Source organism: Notolepis coatsorum (genome assembly GCF_963971535.1).
Source record: "Notolepis coatsorum genome assembly, chromosome: 2".
NCBI lineage: Eukaryota > Metazoa > Chordata > Actinopteri > Aulopiformes > Paralepididae > Notolepis > Notolepis coatsorum.
In genome coordinates, this window is record NC_140166.1 from 213,220,844 (window position 1) to 213,233,891 (window position 13,048).

Below are 13,048 nucleotides of genomic sequence, written 5' to 3' on the forward strand. Positions count from 1 at the left end.
GCAAGACTCTCTTCTCCTGAGCTCTTGCCAAATTAGTTCAGTGACGTAAGTCAGCCTTGAGCTACACACAGACCCCGAGCAGCGGAGGGAGGTTTGTTTTATAGCAACACTACTATCCGACATCTAAGAAGGGAGATCCCCCCTTGAACGGCCCTTCTAAGGTTTCTACCCTCCACATTGCCTGTGGTGCTTTTCTCTTATTGCTAGGTTTTTTGTGAGTTTTTCCTTCCCTTCGCGTGGGGTATGCCTGGGAGTGTTGCATTCATTTAATTTATTTATTTTACATTCTATTTAGGATTTTCTGGTATTTTTGTCTTTGTTTTTGATTTATTGTGATGTTTCTTCTTGACTTGTTTAAAGAAGACGTGTCTGGCCCATGCGGACATTAACATGTGTTGTCGGGCCTAACAAATAAATTTGATTTGATTTGTGTGTGTGTTATTTGGCGAACAAGAAAATTATGAACATTTTCAGTAATGACCCTGTTGTGTTACAAACATATTTTGGGAAGGGGTGAATTTGGAGTTTTGAATTAAATTCTGCACGGAAAAATAAGTTTGTGGTTTTTAACGTACAGTTCGTTCGGTACACAGTAGGGCTGCACGATTAATCGTTTTTTTATCGAAATCGCGATTTGGAATGATGCAATTATCAAATCGCCACGCCTGCAATTAATTTTTTTTTTTTTAATTAAATAAAAAATAAAAATTTAACCAGGAAGTCCCATTGAGATACAAGATCTCCTTTGCAAGGGAGACCTGGCCAAGATGACAGCAATAACATTTGCAATACATCACACAGCAATAAAATGTGCGATACATCACACAAGAACATAATAAATGTGCATGTATACAATATACAATACATCACATGTAAACACAAAAATACAAAGCAGAATAGTCTATGATAGTAAAAGTGTATAATACAGGGTAATACAGTAATTTTGCAGTTGGGACCCGACTACAGAAAGCAGCAGCATTCTTCTTGTAGGAAGTTATGTAATACAGATTTAAATTCACCAAGAGAGACCGGGGTGTCTAAGTGGATAATGGTCCTGTAGCCCATTCCATGCCCAAGGTGCGAAGCTTGAGAAAGCTGTTCCTAGCTAACCCTGCTCAAGACAGAGAAAACATCTGAGCTGAGTAAGGAAAGGGTGGGGGGGAGCGGGGCTCGGGGGGGGGGGGGGGAGGGGGGGGCTATCTCTCTCTCTACTGGTTCAATTAATGTAGAAAAGTAGAAAAACGTTGCACTATAAAAACGAACTGGATAGTTGATGATAATAAACATTTAACTTCATTAGCTGAAGTATTCTAAGATAATTTAAGCCATTCTCCTTTTCTGTGTGTGCGTGTGTGTGTGTGTGTGTGCACGCATCTCATATCTGGTCTGACATCAGAGGAGTTTGATAGTATTTGCTGAGGATTGCCAGATAATGTTGATATTTAAACACAAAAAAATATATAATACAAAATAAATATACATGATCATGCAACATAAACAAATTTGTTGTAGGAACAGTTTGGGAGAGGGAGGTAAGGGGTTTTAGATTGTGTGTTGTGAAGTTTACTTCAGAGAGGGAGAGTAAAGTACAGAAAAAAAGGTACCGTTGGGTACCGTACCGGTACCGAGGTAAAAAGAAACATTTTCAGACTCGGTGTCCCGAACAGACCCACCGCGTAGGCCAGATGCAAGCCGCATTTTACAATAAACGTCTGTGGGGCTGCTTAAAAAAAATTATAATCGCAAATGTAATCGCAATATCTGTCCGAAAAATCGCAATTAGATTATTTCGCAAAATCGTGCAACCCTAGTACACAGTGCACGGTTCGGTACGGATAAGTGTACCGTTACAGCCCTACTAATCAGATATGTTAGTTGAACTTGTGGTACATGAATAAAGACGGTATGAGGGCAGGGTTTGAGACTCACAGTAGCAGGAGCCCAGTCTCTGAGCCAGAGCTGGCAGGCTGGAGGGGAGGCCTGAGCTCGGACTGTGTTCAGACACCCAGGGGAGAGACAGCAGGGAACACACTCGCCTCTGGAGCCCCTCCTCCCCCTGGCTGCTCACTGCACACACACACACACACACAGAGACACACACACAGAGACACACACACACAGAGACACACATGCACGCATACACAGAGAGAGAGACACACGCACACACACACACACAGAGACACAGAGAGAGAGAGACACACGCACACAGAGAGACACACAGACACACAAGAGACACACACAGACACACAACACACACACACACACACACAGACACACACAAACAACAGAAAGAGAAACAACGTCACATCAGCTGGAGAATGTTTTCTGTGGCTGGTGAGTTTGTCTCGTCTCTACTCAACTAGTCAAGTCAACTTTATTTAGGAAGCAGAAGCACGTTTAAAAACAACAGAATTGACCAGGCAGTGCTGCAGCTGCACATGGCCTTAGAACTAATAACATACATAGCATACATAGATTTTTCACATTACATTAATCGAAGATCAGTACATAGAAGAGACATATACTGTACACTATATACCATATACACTACAAAAAGTGTGTGTGTGTGTGTGTGCGTTCTTACTGGTCAGGTAAAGGATGGAGTCCAGGACCCGGACAGTGAGCCGATATGCAGACTTAATGTGGGCGTCACGGCCTGTGTCTGGATTAGCCCCTCCTTCTAATATTGATTGACAGCTATTCAAGGACCGGCCCAGAGTCTCAACGGGCACCCAGCGCAGAGGAGATGGACTGAGCCAAGGAGGAGAGAGACAGAGAGGGACAGAGAAGGAGTGATGATGAGGGATCCACCAGGTCACAGAGCCACACGGCACTCTGTGATGAGGGATCCACCAGGTCACAGAGCCACACAGCACTCTGTGATGAGGGATCCACCAGGTCACAGGGCCACACAGCACTCTGTGATGAGGGATCCACCAGGTCACAGGGCCACACAGCACTCTGTGATGAGGGATCCACCAGGTCACAGAGCCACACAGCACTCTGTGATGAGGGATCCACCAGGTCACAGAGCCACACAGCACTCTGTGATGAGGGATCCACCAGGTCACAGGGCCACACAGCACTCTGTGATGAGGGATCCACCAGGTCACAGGGCCACACAGCACTCTGTGATGAGGGATCCACCGGGTCACAGAGCCACACAGCACTCTGTGATGAGGGATCCACCGGGTCACAGAGCCACACGGCACTCTGTGATGAGGGATCCACCAGGTCACAGAGCCACACAGCACTCTGTGATGAGGGATCCACCAGGTCACAGAGCCACACAGCACTCTGTGATGAGGGATCCACCAGGTCACAGAGCCACACGGCACTCTGTGATGAGGGATCCACCAGGTCACAGAGCCACACGGCACTCTGTGATGAGGGATCCACCAGGTCACAGAGCCACACAGCACTCTGTGATGAGGGATCCACCAGGTCACAGAGCCACACAGCACTCTGTGATGAGGGATCCACCAGGTCACAGAGCCACACAGCACTCTGTGATGAGGGATCCACCAGGTCACAGAGCCACACAGCACTCTGTGATGAGGGATCCACCAGGTCACAGAGCCACACAGCACTCTGTGATGAGGGATCCACCAGGTCACAGAGCCACACAGCACTCTGTGATGAGGGATCCACCAGGTCACAGAGCCACACAGCACTCTGTGATGAGGGATCCACCAGGTCACAGAGCCACACAGCACTCTGTGATGAGGGATCCACCAGGTCACAGAGCCACACAGCACTCTGTGATGAGGGATCCACCAGGTCACAGAGCCACACGGCACTCTGTGATGAGGGATCCACCAGGTCACAGAGCCACACAGCACCCTGTGATGAGGGATCCACCATATTATACTGTGCGTGTGCATACTGAGGGATAAACATCTGTGCAAATAGCACATACCATACCACCAAAATCACACATTGGCCCATGCCTATGCCTACTATGACAACACATTTGTTCAGACAGGCTTTTGGTCATGCATAGGCACTTTTTTTCTTGTCCTCACTGTTCTATAGTTTGTTTTAATTAGTGACTCATGATTTTATCCAAATTCTTTTATTCTACTTTTTCTATCTGGTTTCACTGTTTTTAACTGCTGTTTGTTGTTGTTGTCATTTATTTCTGATTTTGTTTTTATTGTGTTTTTATATTAAGCTGTAGTGTAAAGCACCCTGTGCATTCGTGCTGTGAAGGGTGCTATATAAATAAAAGTCATTCATTCATACTAGACGCAAAGGATATCGGTTGTCAAGCTGCTTTTGTATGTTGTAGTGTTGTCACGATACCAACATTTTGACTTTGATACAGAAAGGAAAGGTAATGGAATATATTATTAGATGACAGAACATGGAAAATTCTTTATACAATTATTTAGTTCATTATAATTTAAACGCTATTGAATAATAGTTAATATATAGGAATTAATATAATGATTCTGTTAGAGCTACTGAGCTATATACTATAGGTACTGTCCATCAATATCTTCCTTTTGAATGAAATAGGTTCAGGAGAGATGTAGGGAGAGGGAGAGACACACACACACAGAGAGACACAGAGACACAGAGAGAAACAGAGATTCTCAGCCCCCCTTCCCTCACTATGCCTTTGAGCGTTCTCAGTGATTAGCGTTAGCAGTAGTTAGCGTTAGCAGGTTAGCTTAGTTGGAGTACTCAGTTAGCAGATAACATTACAGTAGTTAATGTTTTTAGCGCGACGTGGGTATACAGGACTGGCGAGGATGCAAAGCATGTTAGACCATTGGAACCGCTGCTCGCGGAGTTTTCGTTGCACATAGAAGCAGACTCGAGATGAGTTGTTACAGAGCTGGTCCACGCTGCTCCGTGTCTATTATGAAATGACAATTGAGCAGTTGACACGGCCACTACACACAAGACTATTACTTGCACACTGTGCTCCTAAATGATTTTTCCGGTTCGCACAAATCTATTTTTAGGGGTAAATGCGAGTGAAATGCTCGCACTGTATAGCACTTATAGAATACTCTAATATGCTCATATGGCTCCCAATATTTGTACACGCCAGAGTGGCTGAGTAGCCTCTGTAATTTACCAGCCAAAGAGGAAATCTACACGCCATTGGCGTTTGCTTATTTTGTTCCCTGCTGGTAGGACAGCAGCAGAGTGTGTGTGTGTGTGTGTGTGTGTGTTACCTGGTAGGACAGGAGCAGTGTGTGTGTGTTACCTGGTAGGACAGGAGCAGTATGTGTGTGTGTTACCTGGTAGGACAGGAGCAGTATGTGTGTGTGTTACCTGGTAGGACAGGAGCAGAGTGTGTGTGTGTGTGTGTGTGTGTGTGTGTGTGTGTGTGTGTGTGTGTGTTACCTGGTAGGAGAGGAGCAGAGAGCTGCCAGGTTGAGGATGAGAACCAGTCCTTCCAGACCATTGACTGTCTGGAGGGTCTGGGGCTCAGAGTTCAGGGAGGTCAGTATCTCATCCAGCCGGCTGCTCACCGACGCCCACACCTCGCTACGCACACGCATGTCCATCTCCCTACACACACACACACACAATTGTACTTGCATTGCATTGACTCAGATTCATTCCTTATAGCCCCTAACCATAACCCTTTCACTGCCGCACTACCAAACGGTTAACCCTTTCACGGCGACCGTCGGTTGTGTGATAGTAAAGGGTTAACCTTCTGTTGCGTGGCAGTGAAAGGGTTAACCTAACAAAAATCAGCTTTTTCCAAATTGGGGACGGTGCCAAATTGGACAAGCCGTTCCCAATCAGCTGGTCTTTAGTCTGAAGTGTGTCCCTGATTTTAAGCAAAGTCAGAAACACACACACACGGACACAGGAGCCAAAAACTCCTCCCACAGCAGATTCCGCTTCCAGATGATGGTGGGAAGGAAGAGGACATTCAACCACACACACACACACACACACACACACACACACACACACACACACACTACAAGGTGTTATAAAATATTTCTGCACTCACATGGCCTGGGTTTTCTTGATCTTGCTGACTGAGGGGGTGACAGGTACGCAGGGTCTCTTAGCAACCGTCTCTCCCTCCTCCTGCACCTGTGTCACCATAGCAACCTCAGCCTTCAGCGCAATGTGGAGAAACCCCTCCGCACACTGGAAAACACAAACGACAAGAGAATTCTTAACTTTCAAGAGTTTTATTTGTCACATACATACACAAGACATGTAGTGAAATGTAGGTGGCCATGCCCACCTAGATTGTGCAAAAAAAAAAAAGGCACAGGAATCAAATACAATGCTAAACGTAAGAAGTAAAAGGTAATAAGTAATAATATACAAATATACAGTGGGTTCAGAATATTGTAAAGATATATACAGTTGTTTTTTTAAGGTAAGTTGCCTTTTTGTAGTGTTATGTACAGTATGTAGGGTGTGTGGGAGAGTAAGGGAGGAAGTGTAGTGTGTGCGTGTGCGTGTGTGTGTGTTCATGTGTGCTCATGTGTGCTTGTATGTGGAGAGATGAGTGTTCCTAGGGCTGGGCGATATAACGATAACGATAAATATCGTGATATATTTTAATAATCGATATCGAATATCGAAATTTAAAAAAAATCGAAAAATCGTTTTTTTTTTCTTTTTTTTTTACCTGCAACAGGGCAGTTTTAAAACCAGAGACAGTGGACAGACTTGTCTTTCTTGCCTGCAACTTAAAGTAATGGCTTTGCTTGTCCAAATGACAATACTGACCAAATTGAGATTTATTTTTCTCTTGTCCATTTATTTTGTTTGCTTTCTAATTTAAAATACAGTTTGAAACCGTCTGTACACAGTAGGCTATATGTGCTAGCAGAACTAGACTCCAGTCACGGTGGTTTGTCCACTAAAAAAGCGCCAAAAGATCGAAAATAAACTAGCAGAGCCAGAACTGTTCAACTCCCCTGGAGCCACAGCCAGCAGAGAAGCCAGTTTACTTTAGCTTTTAAACCAGCTGCAGCCTGAGAACTGGAGTGTGAGGGGATGTAACACTAAAGATGGCGGCAATGACAAAGAATTGCTGAAAAATAAACATACATCTGTTGTTTAAAAAAAAAGAAAAAAAAATTTAATACTTATAACAATTCGATAATTATCGATATAGAGAAATATGATAACATTATCATATCGTTATCGCGATATGATTTTTTTCCATATCGCCCAGCCCTAAGTGTTCCGATGGCCTGGGGGAAGAGGCTGAGTCTGAGTCTCTGTTTTCACTGCATAAATGTGGAGGCGCTTGCCTGACCGCAGCAGTTTGAACTAGGGATGCCCCGATCGATCAGCCAACGATCGTTATCGGCCGATAATCAGTATAAATATGCGATCGGTGATCGGTGATAATGCTTTATTTTCGCCGATCGTCAAAACCGATCTCACTCGCTGAGTTCTGTCTCAGACACCGGGAGCTGCACACACTCACTCCCACACAGTGGTGCGGCGTCTGCTCCTCCCTCCAGCCCCTCCCGCACGCATGTAAACACGGGTCTAGTGACAGTCTAGTCTAGTAGTGGGACGGGAGGACGGCGTCTCCCTGAGCTAACGTTAGCTACCGTTACAAAATGACCCAGTCAACCCCCCCCCCCCCCCCCCACCCCCCCCCCCCCCCCCCCGACACACCACTAAACCGCCTCGGCCAGTCCTTTGTACCGGCGGCCATCAGGCTCCACAACAGTGGGCAGGGACCGCTGCCAGCCGCTGGAGAAATGTGTCTGACTCTGACTCTTACCACCTTACCTGCACGGACTACAACGTATAACATATATCATGCTAGTTAGGGTACCTTGTGTATACTGCATCTGTGTATACTGTATACTTTACTTACCCTACTCATCGTATATATTCATATTCTAAGTGTTATTGACCATATTTATTAGGGGTGTAACGATGCATCGATTTTAAAGTGACGATTCAACTGCATCAATTAGAAAATGTTAGAATCGATTATAATCGAAATTAATTTAAAAAAAATTATTGTTTTTATTGACCTATAGTCCATTCATGCTGAGTGAATCAGTTCCCCCAGCCACATTTGTGTATTCAACCATTTTTGGGGAATTAACTGATGGAAAATTTATCGAATCGAATCGTGGTCAAATGAAGAGATTTCATGATGCATTGAATCGTTGCCTGAGGACACGTAATCTAATTTAATCGTTGTGAGGTTGCATCGTTACACCCCTAATATTTATTGTAAAGTATAATATAATACACAGACCCTCATCTGCACCTTTGATTACACTACTTGCTCATATGCGTATATTGAGAGTAAATTATATTGTTATACTGCTTATTTTGACTGTACTATAGTTTTATTGCCTATATATTTATGTCTTCTACTATTACCCTGCCCATACCTGTACCTCCCCTCCCCCATGCTGCTATGATGCCTGAATTTCCCCAAGCGGATCAATAAAGGAATATCTCATCTCATCTAGTGTCGCATCTTACCTCCGCCAGGTTCTCTGTTCCGATGGTGCGCGTGAGGCTCCTGCAGACCTCAGTCACTCTCAGTCTCCTCAGCGAGGCAGGGCTCTCGTAGCCCAGGGTGAGGGAGAGCAGGAAGCTGAAGAGGAGGCACAGAGACCGGGCGACCTCCGACCCTAGCCTCAGGCTCGCACCTCCCAGAGTGCACACACACTCCAACAGCTGTGCCAGGAGGACAGGCTCAAACCGCGGCGTACGCAGGTTCGAGTCCCCTGTGGACCGGAACACGCAGCGGGTCAGACTGAGCAGCTCCCCCTCGTACGGCTCGTCTAGGCGCTTGGGGGCGTGTGCATCCGCGGTGTGCGCGTGAGAGTGCATGTCCAACAAACGCAGGTAGGCGGCGAAAAAACCCTGGCTCTGCCTCTCGGGGAACCCTCCCAGCTCCACCAATCGCCTCAGCATCACCATGGAGATCTTCCTCAGCTTGGCATCGCCGATGGCCAGGAAGGCGCAAGCCACTTCCCAGGCCACGCCCACGTCGCACCGAGAGACCACTCCCCTCAGGGCGTCGGTCAGGACACCCAGTGTCACGGCGGCCAGCGTCTCCGCGGTGACGGGAGAGGAGAGCAGGAGGGGGGAGGGAGTGAGGTAAACGGAGGCGACGTCGGGGGAGAGGGAGAAGGACTCGAGCATCACGGGCCACCGGGGGTTGTCGGTTCGACCGCCCGCTGGTTGTGGCGGTCCTCCCGATGCGGAGACGTGGCTGGAGAGGACGTCGCCGAGGTCCTGAGTCAACGTGAGCAGCTCCTCTGTGAGGGAGCGGAAGATGACCGGCGCTCTGACTCGGTGCAGGTGCAGCAGGGAGCAGAGCACGGCGGAGACCCGGGCCTGGAGGACGTCACAGTCTGGAGCCGCGGCCAGCATCAGCAACCGTGCCACCACCCACCTGCTGAAGTCTACAGAGACAGAGAGACGAAGACATTCTCCTTAGGAATAATATTCACAAATGTACTAAGCAGTAGATTTTAGAAGGTCCTTCTTGACAGATTAATTTGCAGAACTTTCACAGATTGGTCCTGAAGCCCTATGAGGATGAGACGACTAGCACAGCTCTTAGTGCTTCAAACCTCAAGTCAGTTACTCTTTAGAAGTGATTATACATTTTTTTCTTTCGTTTTTTTTCATAACACAATGAGTTCATATGCACTTGTATGTGAATGAAAATCTTTTAAATATATATATACTATATATCTTCAACCAATATCTGAAATGAAAAAATAAAAACGAACCATACTGTCATGCACTTGTCCTAATAAACTAACCTACACTGTAGCACTCAACACTTTGATGAACATTGTTACTCAGCTGATAAGAGTTGTGCCCTTCCTGATGACTTGTCGTACAGAACTTGTAAGTCGCTTTGGATAAAAGCGTCAGCTAAATGACTAATTGTAAATGTAAATATATATACTGTGTACACCAACCTTCGTACCGTCTTTTACCATCATGCACTTTGCTACTAAATAATTTCTTTACTACCTACTATACTACTAATATGTCTCTCTACTACTATGCACTGAACACTGCAACACCCACGTTTCAACACTGTTTGATGAACATTGTTACTCAGCTGAAAGAGTTGTACCTTTCCTGCTGACTGTTGCACAGAACTTGTAAGTCGCTTTGGATAAAAGCGTTCAGCTAAATGACTAAATGTAAATTGTATGTCGGTGCACATCTCTTACTGTATCTTCCAATACTTTGAAAGCTGCAGTGCACATAATTAAAAGTGTTGCATCTTATGAAGGTAGAGGTCTCACGTGAACAACCCAGCGCGGTGTCCGTGTACTCAGCAGGCGGACAGGCGGGGTTGACGAACATCAGAGGGGAAGCCGTTATTAAGTACTTAACGAAGTCTAGCTGGAAGCCACATTCGTCCTGGAAGCTGGACTTCTTCTTCAGCCCCTGCACCACTGGAAGAACACACACGAGCAACAACAGAGTTCAAGTTGAAGTTGTTTTATTGGTCACATATAAAGGTACATTACAGTGAAATGCTTGGTTCTGTATGAGCCTCCTGAGATTGTGCTTCATACAGTAAAAAGTAAAAGAATAAAGACCAAACACTATACAAGAAAACATACAATATACAAAACTAAAAATGTACAAAATGCAGTGCAAATCTTACAATGTGTTGTAGTGTTAAAGTGAATGTTAAAGGTGAATGTTTAAAGTGAGTGTGTGCATGTGGATGTGTGTGCAATGAATGTGGAATGGATGGGTTAGTGTTGCATACAGTCATTGAGCGGGAGTACATCTTTGAGATACTGTGATTACTAGGATAAACTAAATTATTATAGACAACTGTAATGAAGACACGACTTTTATTTTGATTAGTTGTGTCGTCTTAACACAGCCACTGGAGTCTGTCATGATCTATGCGTAACAGTACTGTATATTTGCATATCATATGTCACAAATGTAACAGTACTACATACCTGTTATATGTCATTTATGTCCCTATGCCATAAATGTCATGATGTCATGCATGTTGTGTATGTCATAAATGTCACTATGAATTGAAAATGTGGGACCCTGATGTAAACAAGACAAACTCATTTCTCTGGTCTGCATCCCCTTAACTTAACAATTGTGTGTATTGAGCCGTACTGTATTGTTTGTACCCATTCTGCAATCTGTTAAATAAAGTTCTCATTCATTCATTCATTCATTCGCTCTGGCGTGAAAGTAACAAGACTCACCGACATCCAGAATCCCGTCAATGAACTGACAGAGAATCTGTCGGGGCTTCTGCACCGCCTGGTTGTATTCGGCTGCGTTGGCACTGCAAGTGTTAAAAAAGTGTGCATGAATGAATTAACACTTTGGGTGCCGGGACACGTCTTCTCACGTCTTTGCTGGCCATGCTAAAGTTGCCGGGGGACGCTGTACAGCGTCCTTATATCAATATTTCAAAAATCTGCGATCGGATTCATAATGTCCCTCCGCTGGCCTGAGATCCACCAGCAGGACCCACTGAGCTCTCTGGCGGTTCAGGAGCGCCATCTGGTGGCCGATCGGCGCAACCGCTTAACAGGAAGCGCAGTAGAGGTTTTGCTAGACGTCCGTATTGCTTCCGGCCACTCGGTACATGTCCTGTGACTCTAGCTCGTCACACTACATAGCGATCGATTGCCAATAACTCGATAAACAACATGATTTGGACGTATATACCATTATACAAGCTGGAGATGGACCGGGTAATAATATATCCCATAATGATAAAATTTCTACTCGACGATGATCGCCCAACGGCGCGCGGAGACTGGGGTGAGTTTCAGCGTGTAACGTTACCGTCTTCGATAATAACTGATATTATCAACATTTGACCCACATTAGATGATTGGTATAACGCTGCCCACGGAATTATAAACGCCCCCTCGCCCATCCGGTCAACATCAGATGACGTGTAGTAACTTCTAGAAGTACGTCTAGTTGGAATTTTTTATATCGCGCTGATTGCCATCAAACTGTATTTCATCATCAATATAATGCATTTGGGGCTATATATCACGTTCTGGAGAAAGCTGCAGAAAGAGATGAAAACATACTTATACATTAGACCATACTTTACTATGAATATGTGAATGAAAAAGTTTAACGTTGCTACACAATGCACAATACATATAGGACTTTGAATGGGCCCTAATAATGGCAATGTAGCAATAGAAGTTAAAAAGTTATAGCCCTGCAAAGAAGGGGACTTTCTCCATAGACAAATAGCGCTGGCAATCTATGGTATATCCTTAATTTAACCTTAGGCAACCAAAGTGTTAATGAATGAATGAAAACTTTATTTAACAGATTGCAGAATGGGTACAATACAGTACGGCTCAATACACACAATTGTTAAGGGGATGCAGACCAGAGAAAGACGTTTGTCTTGTTTACATCAGGGTCCCCCATTTTCAATTCATCATAATATATGACATACATGACATTTATGGCATAGGGAATGAATGAAAACTTTATTTAACAGATTGCAGAATGGGTACAATACAGTACGGCTCAATACACACAATTGTTAAGGGGATGCAGGCCAGAGAAAGACGTTTGTCTTGTTTACATCAGGGTCCCCCATTGGAACATACATGTCCCATTGGGACATACATGACATACAGGTATTTAGTACTGTTACATTTGTGACATATACGATATGCAAATATATTAGGAAAACGTGGTTAAACGTATAACATGTAACACCGCACAGGCAATAAATCCATCAAAGTGTGTTTTGTTGAGTTAGCTTCGCTTAGCTAGCCAGTGTTAGTTGTTAACGTTGGTCACCTGCCCAGCTCCAGCAGAGCTTGTACCATCGCCTCCATCTTTACAATACTAGAGACTTTCTCCGCGTGTTACTGTTACTGTTTGAGAAACTCCCTCATGACAATGAGGTGAGGATGATGAACCATCTTCGGCTAATTGTGAAACATGTGCACGACTTCTTCTGAAAGCCTTTCGAACATGTTCAATTCGCTCCAAAATGATGTTTTGGTTTTGGTTTTGGTACGGCAACGACCGTGGCTCAATCTGAATGAGAATTGCGCGATGA

At 44.8% G+C, this 13,048-nt stretch overlaps 1 protein-coding gene across 1 annotated transcript in view; it reads right to left on the reverse strand.

Moving 5' to 3' along the window:
• Positions 1 to 10,377, reverse strand: part of atr (ATR checkpoint kinase) — an 82,724-nt gene extending 72,347 nt beyond the window's left edge. Inside the window, exons 1-6 of the mRNA XM_084336597.1 lie at positions 10,257 to 10,377; positions 8,461 to 9,392; positions 5,987 to 6,129; positions 5,362 to 5,529; positions 2,585 to 2,751; positions 1,930 to 2,067 (exon numbers count right to left, since the gene is read on the reverse strand). Coding sequence (XP_084192723.1) covers positions 1,930 to 2,067; positions 2,585 to 2,751; positions 5,362 to 5,529; positions 5,987 to 6,129; positions 8,461 to 9,392; positions 10,257 to 10,317 — 1,609 coding nt within the window. The 5' untranslated portion in view covers positions 10,318 to 10,377. The remainder of the gene's footprint in view (positions 1 to 1,929; positions 2,068 to 2,584; positions 2,752 to 5,361; positions 5,530 to 5,986; positions 6,130 to 8,460; positions 9,393 to 10,256) is intronic.
• Between the last annotated feature and the right edge of the window lie 2,671 nt (positions 10,378 to 13,048).